The following is a 16397-nucleotide window of genomic DNA, read 5'->3' on the forward strand; positions in this document are numbered from 1 at the left end:
TTGAGATTATATCTTTCTCTCTTTGAACCACCACTTTTTTATCATGTTAGGCCATTTTGTTCTTCCTTCCTTCAAGTCATTATTTTATGTTTATTTACACTACAAGTGGGCAGTGTTGAGGAGCCACTGTTTCATAATGATCTTTGTATCTACAACTAGCTTTTGATCATGGTTTCACAAAAGAAAGAAACCGGTCTGGCTGATGTTGTTGTCACAATAACGTGTCCAAATGTGGAAGACTCCCTTCTTGAAAAACATGTTTGTGATAACTAGGTCACGAGCTTAAATCAAACCTAGTATTGTCTTACCATCTTCATTAATTACACCTGCAAAGTTTCATCAAGGAATCAACTTACTGTAGTGTAGACCTGCTACACACACACACACACACACACACACACAGAGAGAGAGAGAGAGAGAGAGAGAGAGAGAGAGAGAGAGAGAGATTTATTATTATTCATATAAGTAAACATAAAAGTAACAATCCAAAAAGTACGTAGTACGCAGTAAAGTAAACAATAAAAGGAGTAAAGGTTATCACCACTTACCATATAGTTGAGAAGTCAACTAAAACACAAATAAGATTGGAATCTTCACAAGCTTTTGGAAAATGTTCTTCCATGGAGCTAACTTATTAAAACAACTTACAGAAATTAAATTTATCAGCATAGCGTCCATAATTTTATTTACAAAAGTTGTTAAATACATATTCTGTGCTTCTTTAAAATACATAAAGAAATCGTCAGCAATGAAAACTAACATCATTTCTCAGTTTCCACTCCTGTATTTGGTGAATTAAAACACTCTCTCTTATCAAAAAGTGGAGGAAGGAAGACAAACACTAGATATACCAGCTGATCAGGTACAATGTTATCACTTTCTTACACATCCATAACATTAATAATTTTTTGTTTTGAGAACTGCTCTCTTCAGTATGCTGTCAAAAGTATGTTTAACTTCAACACAGAGCTTATCGTTTGCTTGCGTTCTTGCTTTATCTTCTTCACATAACATTGACCACTGTCCAACACAGACGTCCCGTGGGTAGGAGAGAGATGCTTCAGAAGCACATATACGCCCCAACTGCATCAGAAGGGAGACAGTGTCATCCACAAGAGGAGGAAATGCTTCACAAATTCGAACCAATGCTGGTAAGACTGGCAGGAAGAGCTGAGTTCGTAAGACACTTGGCAGAACTATTGGAAAAAGAAACCATTATGATTAGAATATTGTCATGAAAACCTACTACTCATCAATTAGATAGATAACTGTGAACATATGAGTAACATAATAAATCTTACCTCCAAGCAAAGTTGATAATGTATTGATAGCAAGACGTGCAACACTTAAGGACTTTGGTAATGCATACTGAATAACTAGATGGGATACCAAATCAACAGCAAACACTTGCTTCTCCAGAGATGGTTGACTTAAAAACTCAGGAATAAAGTCTAGGCAGATATGCATAGATGGTATGCCGGGTACTGTAACCGGCAGCAAGTCCCGGTTGTAGCCCTGCAAAAGGACGGGAGACATTAAACACTAAATATAAATTTTGCTATCTCAATTCAGAAAGTGCAGGGGGTAAAGGAAAAAGATTTTTACAACAAAACAGTTGAGGAGTAAAACTACAAATGCGAACCAGAGATTATGCTACATTAACCCTTCTGCACATAGTTGTATTTGCAGGGAGAGGTAAGGGAGAATTTAAAAAGAAAACAATATTGAGAACATGTTATACAGTTACATGAAAATGCTACAGTGGAACATGACTTAGATTAAAGCTGGCTAATCCAAGAGAGTAATTAGTTAAGCACTTTTTACGAGCTGATTTGTTTTTATATAACTATGGAGGGGAAAAAAACTGAAGTTAGCAAAGCAAATTCAGTTGTTAACATTTTGATCCCAAATACTGAATCATAAATAAAATATGGGAAAGGTAACCACTTACCTACAGACTATTCATGTATGGCACCAGAAACATGTAACAGAAAACAGTTAACAATAACTTACAAGCTCTTTTTTAGTGGGAGTACACACACACATTCATTAGCAGTTAGATTGATTATTTAATGTTGATCATCAAAGATAGTTGCCTGGGTAGATGGAGGTGGGCAGGGGGCAGGGAAGGAAGGACACACAGGGCAAGGAGGGGGTAGCAGGGTAGGGAATGTGAGGCAGATATTTTGCCAGATGACTTAGTGGCTGCACAACAGGACAAAAGAGGTTCAGAGGGTAGAGCATACAAGGGATAGAGAGACACAAGGGGAGGAAGGAGAGGGAGGCAGTGGTCAAGGAGACAGGGAGTGGAGAGAGAAAGAGAGAGGGTCAAAAAATAGGGGGAGAGGCACGGGAAAAAAGGGAGTAGGGAGAGAGAGAGAGAGAGAGAGAGAGAGAGAGAGAGAGAGAGAGAGAGAGAGAGAGAGAGTCCACATGAGGGGGTGGAGGAAGAGTGGTGGGAGAAGGCACAACACAGTCTGGATGGGGAAGGATGGTGTGGACAGCAGGGAGAAGGGAAAAGGTAAGGTGAAGCAGTGGGAAACAAGTTAAGCAGATGTTTAGACCAGGACTATTGTGAGAGTGCAGGATATCCTGGAGAGAGAATTCCCACCTGCAAAGTCTTTAGAAACTTGTGCTGTAAGGAAGTATCCAAATGGTCCATGTAGTGAAGCAGCTTTTTTTAAGTCTTTAACATTGTGGTGTGCAGAGTGTTTGGCAACAGGATGTAAAGTTTGCCATTTGCCCCTATTTGGTGGTAGCCATTCTTGCGAGTGGACAGTTTGTTACTTGTCATGACCACACAGAATGAATGTTATACAGTAATTGCAACATAACTGATCTATAACACATATTTTCACATATGGCCCTGCCTTCTATCAGGTAGGAGATGTCTGTGACTGGACTGAGGTAGGGGGTTGTAGGTGAATGTAGGGGACAAGTCTTGCACATGGGTCAACACCAAGGGAATGACCCATATGGTGCAGTATTGGGGGCAGAATTGGAGTAGGGGTGGACCATGATATTCTGTAGGTTGGGTGGGTGAGTGGCAGAACACTACTTTAGGTGATATGGGGCTTGCATGCCTCAGCAATACAGATAGCCGTACCGCAGGTACAACCACAATAGAGGAGTATCTGTTGAGAGGCCAGACAAACGTGTGGTTCCTGAAGATGGACAGCAGCCTTTTCAGTAGCTGCAGGGCAACAGTCCGGATCATTGACTGATCTGGCCTTGTAACATTAACCAAAACGGCCTTGCTGGATTGGTACTGCAAATAATTACAAGCAAGGGGAAACTACAGCCATAATTTTTCCCAATGGCATACAGCTCTGTTGTATGGTTAAATGATGATGGTGTCCTGTTGGGTAAAATATTCTGGAGGTAAAATAGTCCTGCATTCAGATCTCTGGGTGGTGACTACTCAGGAGGATGTCGTCATCAGGAGAAACAAAACTGGCATTCTACTGATTGGAGCATGGAATGTTAGATACCTTAAATGAGCAGGTAGGCTAGAAAATTAAAAAAGGTAGGTTGAAGTTAGATATAGTGGGAATTAGTGACGTTCAGTGGCAGCAGGAACAGGACTTATGGTCAATTTAATACAGGGTATAATAAAGTCAATTAGGGGTAATGCATCAGTGGGTTTAATAATAAATAAGAAAATAGGAATGCAGATAATCTTCCAGGAACAGCACAGTGAACGTATTATCATAGGCAAGGTAGATACCAAGCCCACACCTAGCATTGCAGTAATACATGTTTACATGCCAACTAGCTCCACACGTGTTGAAGAGATTGAAGAATTGTATGATGAGGTGACAGAAAATATACAGATAGTTAAAGGAGACAAAAATTTAATTGTGATTGGGGACTGGAATTCGATAGCAGTAAAAGGAAGAGAAGGAAAAAAAGTAGATGAATATGGACTGGGGAAAGGATTGAAAGAGGAAGCCGCCCAGTAGAATTTTGCACTGAGCATAATTTAATCATTGTTAACATTTGGTTTAAGAATCATAAAAGAAGGCTGCTTACATGGAAGATCTGGAGGCATCGGAATGTTTAAGATTGATTATATAATAGTTAGAGATTTAGGAACCAGATTTGAAATTATAAGACTTTCCAGGAGCAGATGTGGACTCTGGCCATAATTTATTGTTTACAAACTCTAGGTTAAAATAGAGGAAACTGGGTGGAAGGAGAATACAGAGGGTCTTTACAACTTGAAAGCAATATTATAGGAAGGTGCAAGTGGGCTTAGATGAAGATGAGATGGGAGATATGATACTGTAAGAAGAAGTTGACAAAGCACTGAAAGGCCTGAACTGAAACAAGGCCCCAGGAGTAGATGATATCCTGTCAGAACTGCTGATAGCCTTGGGAGAGTCAGCCCTCTACCACCTGGTGAGCAAGATGTATGAGACAGGCGAAAAACCCCCACACTTCACAAAGAACATAGTAATTCCAATTCAAAAGAAAGCACTTGTTGACAGTGCGAAAATTATTGAACTATCAATTTGATAAGTCATGGTTGCAAAATACTAACACAAATTCTTTACAGAAGAATGGAAAAACTGATAGAATTCAACCTTGGAGAAGATCAGTTTGGATTCCAGAGAAATGTAGGAACACGTTACACAATGGTGACCCTACAACTTACCTTAGAAGACAGGTTAAGGAAACGCAAACCTACATCTATAGCATTTGTAGATTTGGAGAAAGCTATTGACAATATTGACTGCAATACTCTCTTTGAAATTCTGATGGTAGCAGGGATAATATAAGTAAGTGAAAGGCTATTTACAACTTGTACAGAAACCAGAGGGCAGTTATAAGAGTAGAGGGGCATGAAAGGGAGGCAGTGATTGAAAAGGGAGTGAGAAACTTATGAGGTTTGCCGATGGCATTGTAATTCTTTCAGAGGCAGCAAAGGACTTGGAAGAACAGTTGAACAGAATGGACAGTGTCTTGAAAGGAGGATATAAGATGAACATCAACAAAAGCAAAACAATGATAATTGAATGTAGTCAAATTAAATCATGTGATGCTAAAAGAGAATCAGTTGAGAAAATGAGACAAAAGTCATAGACGAGTTTTGCTATTTGAGCAGCAAAATAGTTAATGATGGCCGAAGCAGAGAGGTTATAAAGTGCAGACACAATGACAAGAAAAGCATTTCTGAAGAGGAGAAATTTGTTCACATTAAATATAGATATACGTGTCTGGAGTGTAGCAATATATGGAAGTGAAACATGAATGATGAACAGTTTAGATAAAAAGAGAATAGAAGCTTTCGAAATGTGGTGATACAGAAGAATTCTGAAGATTAAATGGGTCAATCACAGAACTAATGAGGAAATACTGAACAGAATTGGGGAGACAAGAAATTTGAGCAAAAGAAGGGATCAGTTGATAGGACATGTTCCGAGACATCAAAGGGTCACCAGTTTAGTACTGGAGGGAAGTGTGTGGGGTCAAAATCGAAGAGAGAGATCAAGAGATGAACGCATTAACCAGATTCAGGAAGATGTAGGTTGCAGTAGTTATTCGGACATTAAGAGGCTTGCACAGTGTAAAGCAGCGTGGAGAGCTGCATCAAACCAGTCTTTGGACTGAAGACCATGACAACAACATCCCTCATCTCAGGGTACAGCGAGATGTAAATTAAGCCCTTGTGAAGGATGTGGTTAAGCTTTTGAGGCCAGGGTGATCATGGTTGATTATAGGAGTGCTGATTGGTGGCTGGTAAACACGGCTGGCACAGGAGATCTGTTTCTAGATGAGGATCTGTTTCTGGATGAGTTGGATAGGATGTTGTCTTTTCAAGAAAGGCTCTTGTAAGGTCACGTGCTGCCCACCCAACCAACCAACAGAATCCCCATGTCCATCACCCCTACTCTAATTCTGCTCCCAATCCAGCACCCCATGGGTCATCATTCCCTTGTGGCTGGCCCAGGTGGATGCCTTGTTTCATACACTTGCCCACCACCTCCTACCGCAGTCTAGTCACAGGCGTCACCTACCCAATAAAAGGCACGGCCATCTGTGAAAGCAGCCATGTTACAGCTCCATCATGCTGCAATTATTGTACAACATTCTATGTGGGCATGAATGGCCACTAGCAAACTTGACCATCCACTTGCTGAACATCCTGCACACCATAACACTAAAAACTCCAACAGCTGCTTCACAACATGAGCCATTTGTATACTCCCTTCCAGCACTAGTTTCTCTCAACTAAGCAGACCTGTCACCCATTTTTTGCTCCACTCTCCCTTACTCTCTGCCCTCCCTGACTCCTCCATCACCACCACCTTCCTCTTCTTTCCTCCACTCCCTCCTCCCTAACCCTCTCTCTATCCCTTATATGCTCTACCTTCTGAACTTTTTTTGTCTTGTTGTGCAGCTGCTAAGTCAGCTGGTGAAAGACATGCCTCACACTACCTTGCCACTCTCTCCTTCCCTCGTGTGTCCTTCCCTACCGTCTCCACCTCCATCCACACAGACAACTATCTGCAATGAATAATATTAAGTAATTATTCTCACTGCTACCAAGTGTTTATATTACTCTGTGTGTGTGTGTGTGTGTGTGTGTGTGTGTGTGTGTGTGTGTGTATTGCTACTAGAAATGGAGCAAGAGCTCGAAAGCCAGTGTTAACTGCTCTGTGTTACATGTTTCTCTGTATGCCATGCATCAATCCTCCATAGATAAGTGGTTGCCTTTACCTATTTCTGTTATTGTTAAATAATAAATCAAACTGTTTTGTACAGGGGACATCTGAAAGAAAAGGGAATTCCTTTGCTGCAGGTAGAGGGGCAGCAGTGATGGCTTCTCCTGCTAAGTGTCTCCACTACAGACTTTTCTGAATCAGTTGACCAATCGAATAAAAAGTTCTTGGGTTTCCAACGGTGTCAAGTAACTAAAATTGCCTGAGCCATTGTCAAGTGGTATGACTTAACAATGGCCAAGGAGTACTTAGATGAAAGCTCATGCAATTTTAATTGCTTGACACTGCTGGAAACCTGAGAACTTTTAATTCAGTGTTACTGCAGTGAGACTCTGTATACTTACAATTGACCAATTGGCCTCTACGGGTAAGCATCAGTTATAATAGAATGCTTATTTTTATAATACTGTTTATCTCTTCTCAAGTTTGGCAATTCTGCATTCGGAAAAATGTCATGGCTTTAAGTTCTGCTTCCTGTTAGAAAAATCAGCAGCATAAACTGTCACTTTGCTTCAGCTAGGGGGTAGGATGTTTCAGCCTTCATCATCATGACAAGGGGTACAACCCTTGTAAGAACTGATGTGAACAGAAATATGATATTACTCCAGTGCCTGTTATTCTGACTATGATGGAAAGTTGCCTTGAACAGCAAGTGGATAGGAGGACCATCACTGAGGAGAAACAGGCTGAGAGTGGAATGAAGCTCGCCAATCAGAAGACACCTACCAAATGAAGATGAAGTGATGTGCACTGAAATCCCCAAGTAGGAGAAAATGGAAGGGTTGGAGCGGGAGGAGGGGGGGGGGGGGGTAGTTCTTTGATTAAGGTGGTCATCTTAAGATCTGTAAGTGGCTTGTGCCTGGAGGAGGAGGAGGAGGAGGAGGAGGGGGGGGGGGAGGCAGATAAGTAAATGTTATAAATGGAGATCGCTGGGGTTATTAACACTTGCACTCCTATTACTTCCAACAGGGTATGGAGGGGTATCCACTCACTGACGACAACTGCGCAAACCAATGTCCTGACCTCTCCTAGTGTTCTCTCAAGGCCAGTAGGTTTCCAACAGAGAGCAAAGTAAGCTCAAAGAAACGGAGAATGGTCATTGGTGAGGTGTGTTTCCTGCAGAGCAACACAGATTGCACAATACTAGCAAACTAGTTGTGGCTCTGGAAGGTGACATATCCATTGCAGTCTCAGTGGATCATCATGTTGAGAGCGCTCTACATTGGCGGGAAGAGGCCAGTGCAGAACACTGTCCTACATCACTGTCTGTCACCTGTGGGGATAGAACAATCATCATGAACAATGATTCAGTCTGACAACATGGGAGGATCTGGTGCCTTCAGGGTCACGCCAGGTTTCTTCTCCTTATCTACTGTGGGTGTAAGAATAGATGAAGACTGGGTAGCCCTAGAACCAAGTCTCCTTCAGCCACTGGCTGGTGTTGGGCCTCTGATCTATGACTTTCCGGTGAGAGGGCTACCAAGAGGGAGCCCTGTCACTGGTAGAAGCAGGAAGAAGCTGCTTCTTTGGCCAGGTGCAGGGGCCCATTCCCAAAGATGGTGCAGCAGGAACTATCAGAGGGGAGAGCCTATCGCCCACATGGGAGGATTTTTTTCTTTTCACTACTAGCAGATGTCAATGGTGAGGGAGTAATGACAGCAGGTACTGATGAGGACGTGGCCACAGTGACAGAAAAGGTCGATCCACTGACACTGGGTACAAAAGACATATTTTCCCTGAGCTTCAAACTATGAGAGACTGCCTAGGTTTTGTGTTTCTTAAGTAGGTTAGCACATTTTGGGGATTGGGGAAGGTGGTCATTTCCACAGTGGTACTACACATGGAGAATTTTTGTGAAGTGACCAGCCATAGTGTCCACAAATCGGGTTGCATGTACACTGGGAAGATAAATAAACACCACATTGGGGATGGAAAATATGGCTTCACAGTGAGTGGTAACATATGAAATGGACCTTTTCTGAAAGAAAATCCAAAATCAAGGATGAAAGTGTCACTGTCTGCCTTGGCGTCTAGCAGGCCTTGACATACATGACATACAAAGAGTATCACTCGCCTCTCCCAAGTGTTTGCGTAGTTCACCTGCTGGAGCATTAGATCTTTGTGAAAAGTCAATCCCTGACAGTGTTGATGTTCTTTTGGTTTGTGATGGCACCAGGTACATCAACAAATTACTTAAAAGAGAGTATCAACTGGAATTGGGTAGGATTTGACTCCACAAAAAACTTGACACTCCATCCAATTGGGTGCAAAGAAGAAACTGAGGAGAATAACTTTCTACTAGCTGACTGGTTCTGTTTACCTTCCTAGGGTCATACCGAATGGCACTAAATTGGACTCAGTCTGAAGAGACAGTCAGGGCCTTGCAGCCACTGGCTGATAACTTTGATCATTTCATCATGCCAAATATCCCCCCTGATGTTGTCTACCCTGAACAAGTGTTCTTCCATTCGGTTTATGCCACTTTGCACAATGGCCAGTGCCTGGAGTCCCAGTTCCCCCAAATGGACAGGCATCAACAGTGCAATCCCTGCGTGGTCAGGAGGCTATCACCGTAAAAGTACCTGATGAACCCCAAATGAACTGACTACCATGGTACCTATAGGGCGACCTTCCCTGCAAGACACACACTATCTATAAATTTTTTTGAAAAATCTGGAGGTAAGCCCAGATGTCTGGACTGAACATAGATTAACTGAAAGGTGTGGTGTAACACAAGGGAACAAAGTGGGAGAAGCCAGATTTGGTTACCAACGGCAAACTAGGTTGACAGCAGGAAATCTATCCTAGAGAGGACATTGGAGAAAAGATATAGGCAGAGAGCAAAATTGCAGCACAGGAACAGAAGTACTGTAGTGAATTGGGGTCCCATGCTCGTACTCACAAAAGAGCTGTGAGCCCCCTAGGGGTCATTACATTTGAGCCCAGAATATGTTCTAAGATTCTGTAACAAATGGATGTCCAGGATATTGGTTGGTAGTTTTGATGATCACAACCGCTGCCATTGTTGTGCTCACAACAAACCAACCTTACAGTTTATGATTTCTTAATTTGCTTATCTCATAATATATTATGGAATATGAAGGGAATGTAGAATGTACTTTGAAGCTTATGAAACAATTTTCTTTGGGGTATTATGCAACTCTGATGGCTGCCAATTCTTAACATAATTCTTTAATGATGTAGGCCACTATGAAGATTTTTTCGGATTCTTTGTCATAAAAACTGAATTAATATTACCTTAATTGCTAGATTATAAACTTTTATAAGTACCTGGTAATGCACAAGTTTTGCGAGAGATGGATCTGCAATGAACATCTGATGCAGAAATGAGCAGATGAGGCTCCTTACTTCCCGCAGTGCCCATAAATGTCCAGGTTTCTCCTGCAGAACAGAATACAAAATTACTGATAACTGTGTACAAAAACTACTATTTGCAGACTTGAAATTGAAAATCAAAACACTACATTTTAATTACAACAGAACTATTTATTGGAGGGTTAGATGTTAAATATATTTACAAACTGACATTCACTGTTGTCATTTTTTAATCATTGATCACTGCATGTCAAAAGCAAATATTGTGTTATCTATCATTTTATTAATGTGCATAAGTTTTCTCTCTTATTTTAAACATGTTATTCACCTTTTTGTGCTCAAAACAACATGCATGCAGAGGTGCTATACTTACACAGTGTGGTCCTGAACTAAAGATACAAATGTTGTAAGGTGAGTCTATATCTATACTCCGCAAGACATCTTACAGTGTATGATGGCATGTATTTTGAATCTCAGTATCACTTCCTCCTTTTCCTCTTCCAGTTGCAAATGGTTTGTGGAAAGTATGACTGCTGGTAAGCCTCTGTGTGGGCTCAAATCTCTCTACTTTTATCTTCATGGTCTTACTGCGAGATTTATGTGGGAGGGAGCAATATATTGGTTGGCTCTTAGAAGTACATCATACTATGATGCAGAATACCTTTCTTGTAGTGTCTGCCATGGGAGTTCGCTGAGTATCTCTGTGTTTCACACTTTTTAAACGAGCCTGTAACGGAACGCGCTATCCATCGTCAGATATTCTCTATTTCCTCTGTGAATCCTATCGGACACAAATCTCAAACTGATGAGCAATTTTCAAGTACTGGTCAAATGAGTGTTTTGTAAGCTACCTCTTTTGTTGAGGGACTACATTTCCTGAGGTTTCTTCCAATGAATCTCTCTGGCATCAGCCTTCCCTGGTATTGATTTTATGTGGTTACTCCACTTCAAATTACTCTGTGCGCATCCTCCTAGATATTTCACGTAAGTAACTGCTTCCACTGATTGTTCAGCAATCTATCTCTCTCTCTCTCTCTCTCTCTCTCTCTCTCTCTCTCTCTCTCTTACCCCCCCCCCCCCACCCCCCACCCCTGTCCCTCCTTTCATTATAATGACAATATTATGCAAAGGACTGCTACTGGCCATATAGTGGAGATGTTGAGTTGCAGATAGGCACAACAAAAAAAAACAGCTTAACAAGTGAGCTTTCGGCTAAAAGGCATCCTTCTGAAGTAGACACCACACATACACATTCACGTAAGCACAATTCACACACACAAATGATTACTGTCTCTGGATATCGATGCCAAACTGTGAGCAACTGCAGGTGATGGGAGAAGTACCCTAGGTGGTGGTGGTAAGGAGGAGCCTGGGGGTAGGGAGGGTGAGGGATAGCAGGGTTGGTCTGTAGGGAGGGAGGGGGGAGGGACAGGGGGGGGGGGGGGAGGAGTAAAGTGCTGCTTGTGGGAAAATACAGGGAGTTGTGGGGACAGGACAGGGCAACTAGATGCAGCAGGTTGGACAGGGGTGGGTGGATTTTGGCAGGAGGGAGGGGGGGGGGGGGGGGAGGGAGTGGAATAGGAAAGGAAGAGGGGGAAAAAAGGGTAGGGGGCAGCCTGTCTAGCTTCCTGTCTGCAATTAGCTGCCCTTCTCTGTCCCCACCACCTCCCTGTATGCTCCCACAAGCAGCACTTTACTGTCCCCCACGCCTATCCTGCTATCCTTCCCAATTCCTAGCCTCCTCCTTACCCCTGCCACCCAGACTGCTTCTTCCATCATGCGCCATTGTTCAGTCTGCTCTCAGCAGCCAGAGACATTGTCACTCACAGTCTGCTCTCAGCAGCCAGAGACAGTAGTCTCTGTGTGTGTGTGTGTGTGTGTGTGTGTGTGTGTGTGTGCGTGTGTGCGTGTGTGTGTTTTGTGTGTATGTGTGTGTGTGTTGTCTGCTTCAGAAGGTCTTTTGGCCGAAAGCTCACTTGTTTAGCTATCTTTTTATTGTGCCTATCTGCAACTCGACATCTCCACTATATGGCCAGTAACAATCTATCCTTTTCATAATATTGTCATTACAATGAAGACAGAGAGAGAGATATTGTAGAACAATTACTGCAAGCAGTTGCATCCATAAAATATCTAAGAGCATGCGCACAGAGAGATATGAAGTGGAATAAATACATAAAATCAATCCTGCGGATGCCGAGCCTGACAGAGATTCACTGGAAGAATCCTTGGAACATGCAGTCCCTCAACAAAAGAAGTAGCTTCCAAAACACTCATTCGAACAATACTTGAAAACTGCTCATAAGTTTGGGATATGACTGAAAGAGGAAATAGAGGCAATCCAAAGAGGGGCAGTGCGTTTCATTACAGGTTCATTTACTAAATGTGAAACAGTCACAGAGATGCTAAGCCAACTCCCACAGCATAGGCTGTGAAAGAAGCTTTCTGGACCACAGTGTGGTCTACTGATCTGACTTCCAAGTAGCAATCTATCCTTTTCATAATATTATCATTATTCCATCGTCAATTTTAAACTTCATTATATTTGGTTATGTTGAGGGTCAATTGCTACTCCCTGCATCAAATGTTGATCCTCTGGAGGTCTTTCCACATTTCGCTACAATTTTCTAGTGTCACAACTTCTTGTATACAATAGCATCATGTGTGAAAAGCCTCCGGTAACTTCCGACATTATCTGGTAAGTCATTTATGTAAATTGTGAATAGCAATAGTTCTACAACACTGCCTTGGACATGCTCAAAATTACTTTTACTTCTGAAGACTTCTCTCTGTCCATAATGACATGCTATGTTCTGTTCACTAGACTCTTCAGCCCAATCACACGGTTGGTCTGATATCTCATACGCTCATATTCTTTTCATTAAACAGTGGTGCAGAACTGTGCCGAATGCCTTCTGGAACTCAACAAACATGGCATCTACCTGGATGCCTGTATCAACTAATTTCTGGGTATCATGGACAAAAAGAGCAAAATGGGATGAGATACATTAAACAAACTGTGTTGTAAAATAACTTATCAGCATAGTAACCGCCCTTTATAATACATGCCTCAAATGGCTTTATCTTTCATTTTTCATGAGATGGCAGAACAATTCTGTGAATATGTTACACTGTTTTGAGAAATGATCTTCATATAGGCCAGAATGTAGCACATCTGGATAATTAGTAACTGATGCATCTGCAAACTGGTGTAGTGTTTGTTATGACAACAAATAACACAGTACCAAGATATTACCTTAAAACCTGCATTTCACACCACCCTACTTATTTTGCCTCTCTCTTTTATTTCCTTTTTTTATATATTTCTTTGATGAATGGCAACTCAACAGTATAATTCTTTCCATTTCTACTATCATATTTTTGTTTTTAGTACTTTACTAAGTTTTTTTCAATAATTTTTATATATCCATACTTTATGTCCTACACAGTTCATGTAAAGGCTATTTTTTACATCAGCATTATGGCTACAAACAGATGATTTCATCATACAAGGAAACTGTACAGATGAAAGCATCAGAAAATTTTATGACTATCTACTTACAGTTAAGATCACTTCACTATCATACATAATATGCAACAGAAAAATTCTTATGGACTGATGACCATGATGTAAAAATAACAGATAATCAGTTCTCTACCTGCCACAAGAAATTCCCTGTCAACTAAATCAAGCAATCACAGTACATGGACAAACACTGCACATCAGGTCAGAGACCGAGATCACTGAGTACCATATGACTGCCAAAGGATGTTCTAGATAGTAAAAATCTAATCAACAAAGAATGAAAGAAGAAAATGAGACTCACAAATTGTGCGTGATAGAAAATAAAACAAAACATTGTGACCACATCACTTTGTTTCTGTGAATTTACTCACAAATTTTAGATAAAGAGATGCCCAGTTCAAAATTTCAAGGAATATTTTTTCCTTAATGTATTCTACATGATATGAAATATAAAGAGCATTGTTTCTTTTAACATCTTATAAGAATTTAAAAACATCACACACATACTCTGTCATCATCTGTTGGAAGACATGGCTCCAGCAACATCTGCACAGCAAGGCTATCCTGAGTTGCAATAAGCGCCTTTCGAAGCTCTTCCCGCTCATTGTCACCTAGGGCACTGGATGAGGTATTAATGGAAGGTGCCTGGTCCTGGAGGTGCCGCTGTAGGTAATTTCGAGAAGCCGCCAGTGATGCCTCAAGAACTCGTAGTATAATCACCAGCATGCTTGCACATCTGCCCATAAATAAAAACCAAAACACAAAATATGGTAGCAGTTTATAACAATAGCTTAATTTCTGTATGTAAAAGCTTAACATTAATATCATTTCAGACATCACAGAACATGCCCCACTAAAAGAAATCATTAGTCAGAGTCTTTATAGAAAGTCAATACCTTGTTCAGTGAGCCAGAGACAGATTTCCCATGCCATTTTACCACATGACACTGAGAAATGCTATTACACTGGAAACCCTCTTCACTGTAACCTGGTCATTGACTAGTACTCGAAACATTATCGATATCATCTACGGCCTTGAAAAACTTGGAAATCAACCTTTGCCAGGCTTCACCTATCTCACCAACATCCTACCCTCATAGCCCAGATTATCAGTATCCCAGCCCATGTTAGTGCCAACACTGCTCCCTTAGCAGCAGCACTTAGGACATTTCTGTGTGAACAACCCAGGTATAACATCAGTTCTGTATTCCCACAAACAACAGCATACGGTAGCCAGTTACAAAATTTCCTATTCAAAGGCAGGGCTTTGTGAGTAAGCTGTCATGTCATAAATTAACTGTATCGAAAAGATGGTTTCACTTGTCTTTCACTCTGCATCCCCTTGTCCCCACATAAGGCCATTTCATAGCTTTATTCAATGTAATCAACCGTAAGATACATACAATAATTATAATTTACGGATGAAATGATCAATGAGCATACCTGAAAACTCTTCTGTCACATCTTAAAACCTGTATGGGATTAATGACAATCTTCTCCTGAGTGAGAGATACCTTCTTAACTCCAGGGTCCTCATGAAGGATGGCATTGATTGTCATAACCCAAAGACAGCGTGGCAATACTGTGTTTAGTTGTAACCATACTCTTCTATACAGTTCTGTATAAGAAAAAATCATAAATGTATAGCAACATTACTAAATTATTAAAGTACAAAGCACATTAAATCTAAGTTATAGATCAAATATGGCTTGTTAAAAAGTTACAGATTACTGAATTGACTGACTACAGTATTTCTCCAAGTCAACCAAAATCTTGTGTTGCAATAGAAAAATACTCCTAAACATTTCTGCTGGTATAGTAAACGCTAACAAACAAGACTCTCAAAACAGACATACATATTCGTATGTTTTTAAAACCTAAGGACACAGACTCCTTCCTCAAATTTCATGCTTCTGTCAGTTTCTAACTCAAGACAATAATGATTATTATCTTTCTTGTTACCTATATACCAATTATTCATTCAACCTCTTCCTAATAAAGTCTTCCCTTGCCACACAGGTCAAAAATGAAAGTAGAAAAGGTTCTCTTATGCTTACCTTGTATATATCGAGGTACATTCTCATGTAGCAAAGATTTGAAATAACTTATGATGGTTTCAGCAAAAGGCCATACACTAGTTGCTGGCATATTTAACAGCTGTCTTAACAATTGAGCAGTTCTTGATGGACATGTGGAAATATGGCTGAATGCTGTTGAACAAGAAAAAAGACGATACTAAGTGCACTGCTCACTGCAAAAGGTTAATAGTAATAACACATGAAGCTGAAGCGTTTACCATCTTAAGTAATAATGAAAAGATAACAAATGAAAAATTCAATTGATAAAACTGTTAAAACTACAAGGAGAATGAATCACTGTCCAATACTTACCTGTAGGAATTGAAATTGCTAGTATGGCTGATAGAAACATTTAAGGAATAAAATAGTCATCACAACTTTCAGAACTCTTTCTTCAGGTTGCAAAGAAATGGGAGGAGGTGAACTGGAGGGGAGGGGGAGGGGGGGAGGTGGAAAGACCACTCACACCTTATACTCACACCTTATCTTAAGGACTAGGGCAGGCAAATATGAATCAGACAGCAATGACGAGAATATGAAGTCAAAGGTAACAAAGAATCAGGTTCAGTGCACAAGGTTCAGTGCACAGAAGACAGGAGGAAGTGGGAAAGTTGATGAAGTGCAAATAAATACGTAATTAAATTCTACTACTTGGGAAAGAAAGGGGATCAATGGTATCTAACAGGGGTTAAGTGTGTGTGTGTGTGTGTGTGTGTGGGGGGGGGGGGGGGG

At 41.0% G+C, this 16397-nt stretch overlaps 1 protein-coding gene across 1 annotated transcript in view; it reads right to left on the minus strand.

The window, feature by feature from the left end:
- Positions 1-666: 666 nt before the first annotated feature.
- LOC124544693 (integrator complex subunit 2-like) overlaps positions 667-16397 on the minus strand; it is an 83825-nt gene continuing 68094 nt past the window's right edge. Inside the window, exons 12-17 of the mRNA XM_047123334.1 lie at positions 15645-15797; positions 15031-15205; positions 14095-14323; positions 10017-10127; positions 1302-1515; positions 667-1196 (exon numbers count right to left, since the gene is read on the minus strand). Of these exons, the coding sequence (XP_046979290.1) occupies positions 898-1196; positions 1302-1515; positions 10017-10127; positions 14095-14323; positions 15031-15205; positions 15645-15797 (1181 nt within the window). The 3' untranslated portion in view covers positions 667-897. The remainder of the gene's footprint in view (positions 1197-1301; positions 1516-10016; positions 10128-14094; positions 14324-15030; positions 15206-15644; positions 15798-16397) is intronic.

The sequence above is a fragment of the Schistocerca americana genome, chromosome 8, assembly GCF_021461395.2.
Source record: "Schistocerca americana isolate TAMUIC-IGC-003095 chromosome 8, iqSchAmer2.1, whole genome shotgun sequence".
Taxonomy (NCBI): Eukaryota; Metazoa; Arthropoda; class Insecta; order Orthoptera; family Acrididae; genus Schistocerca; species Schistocerca americana.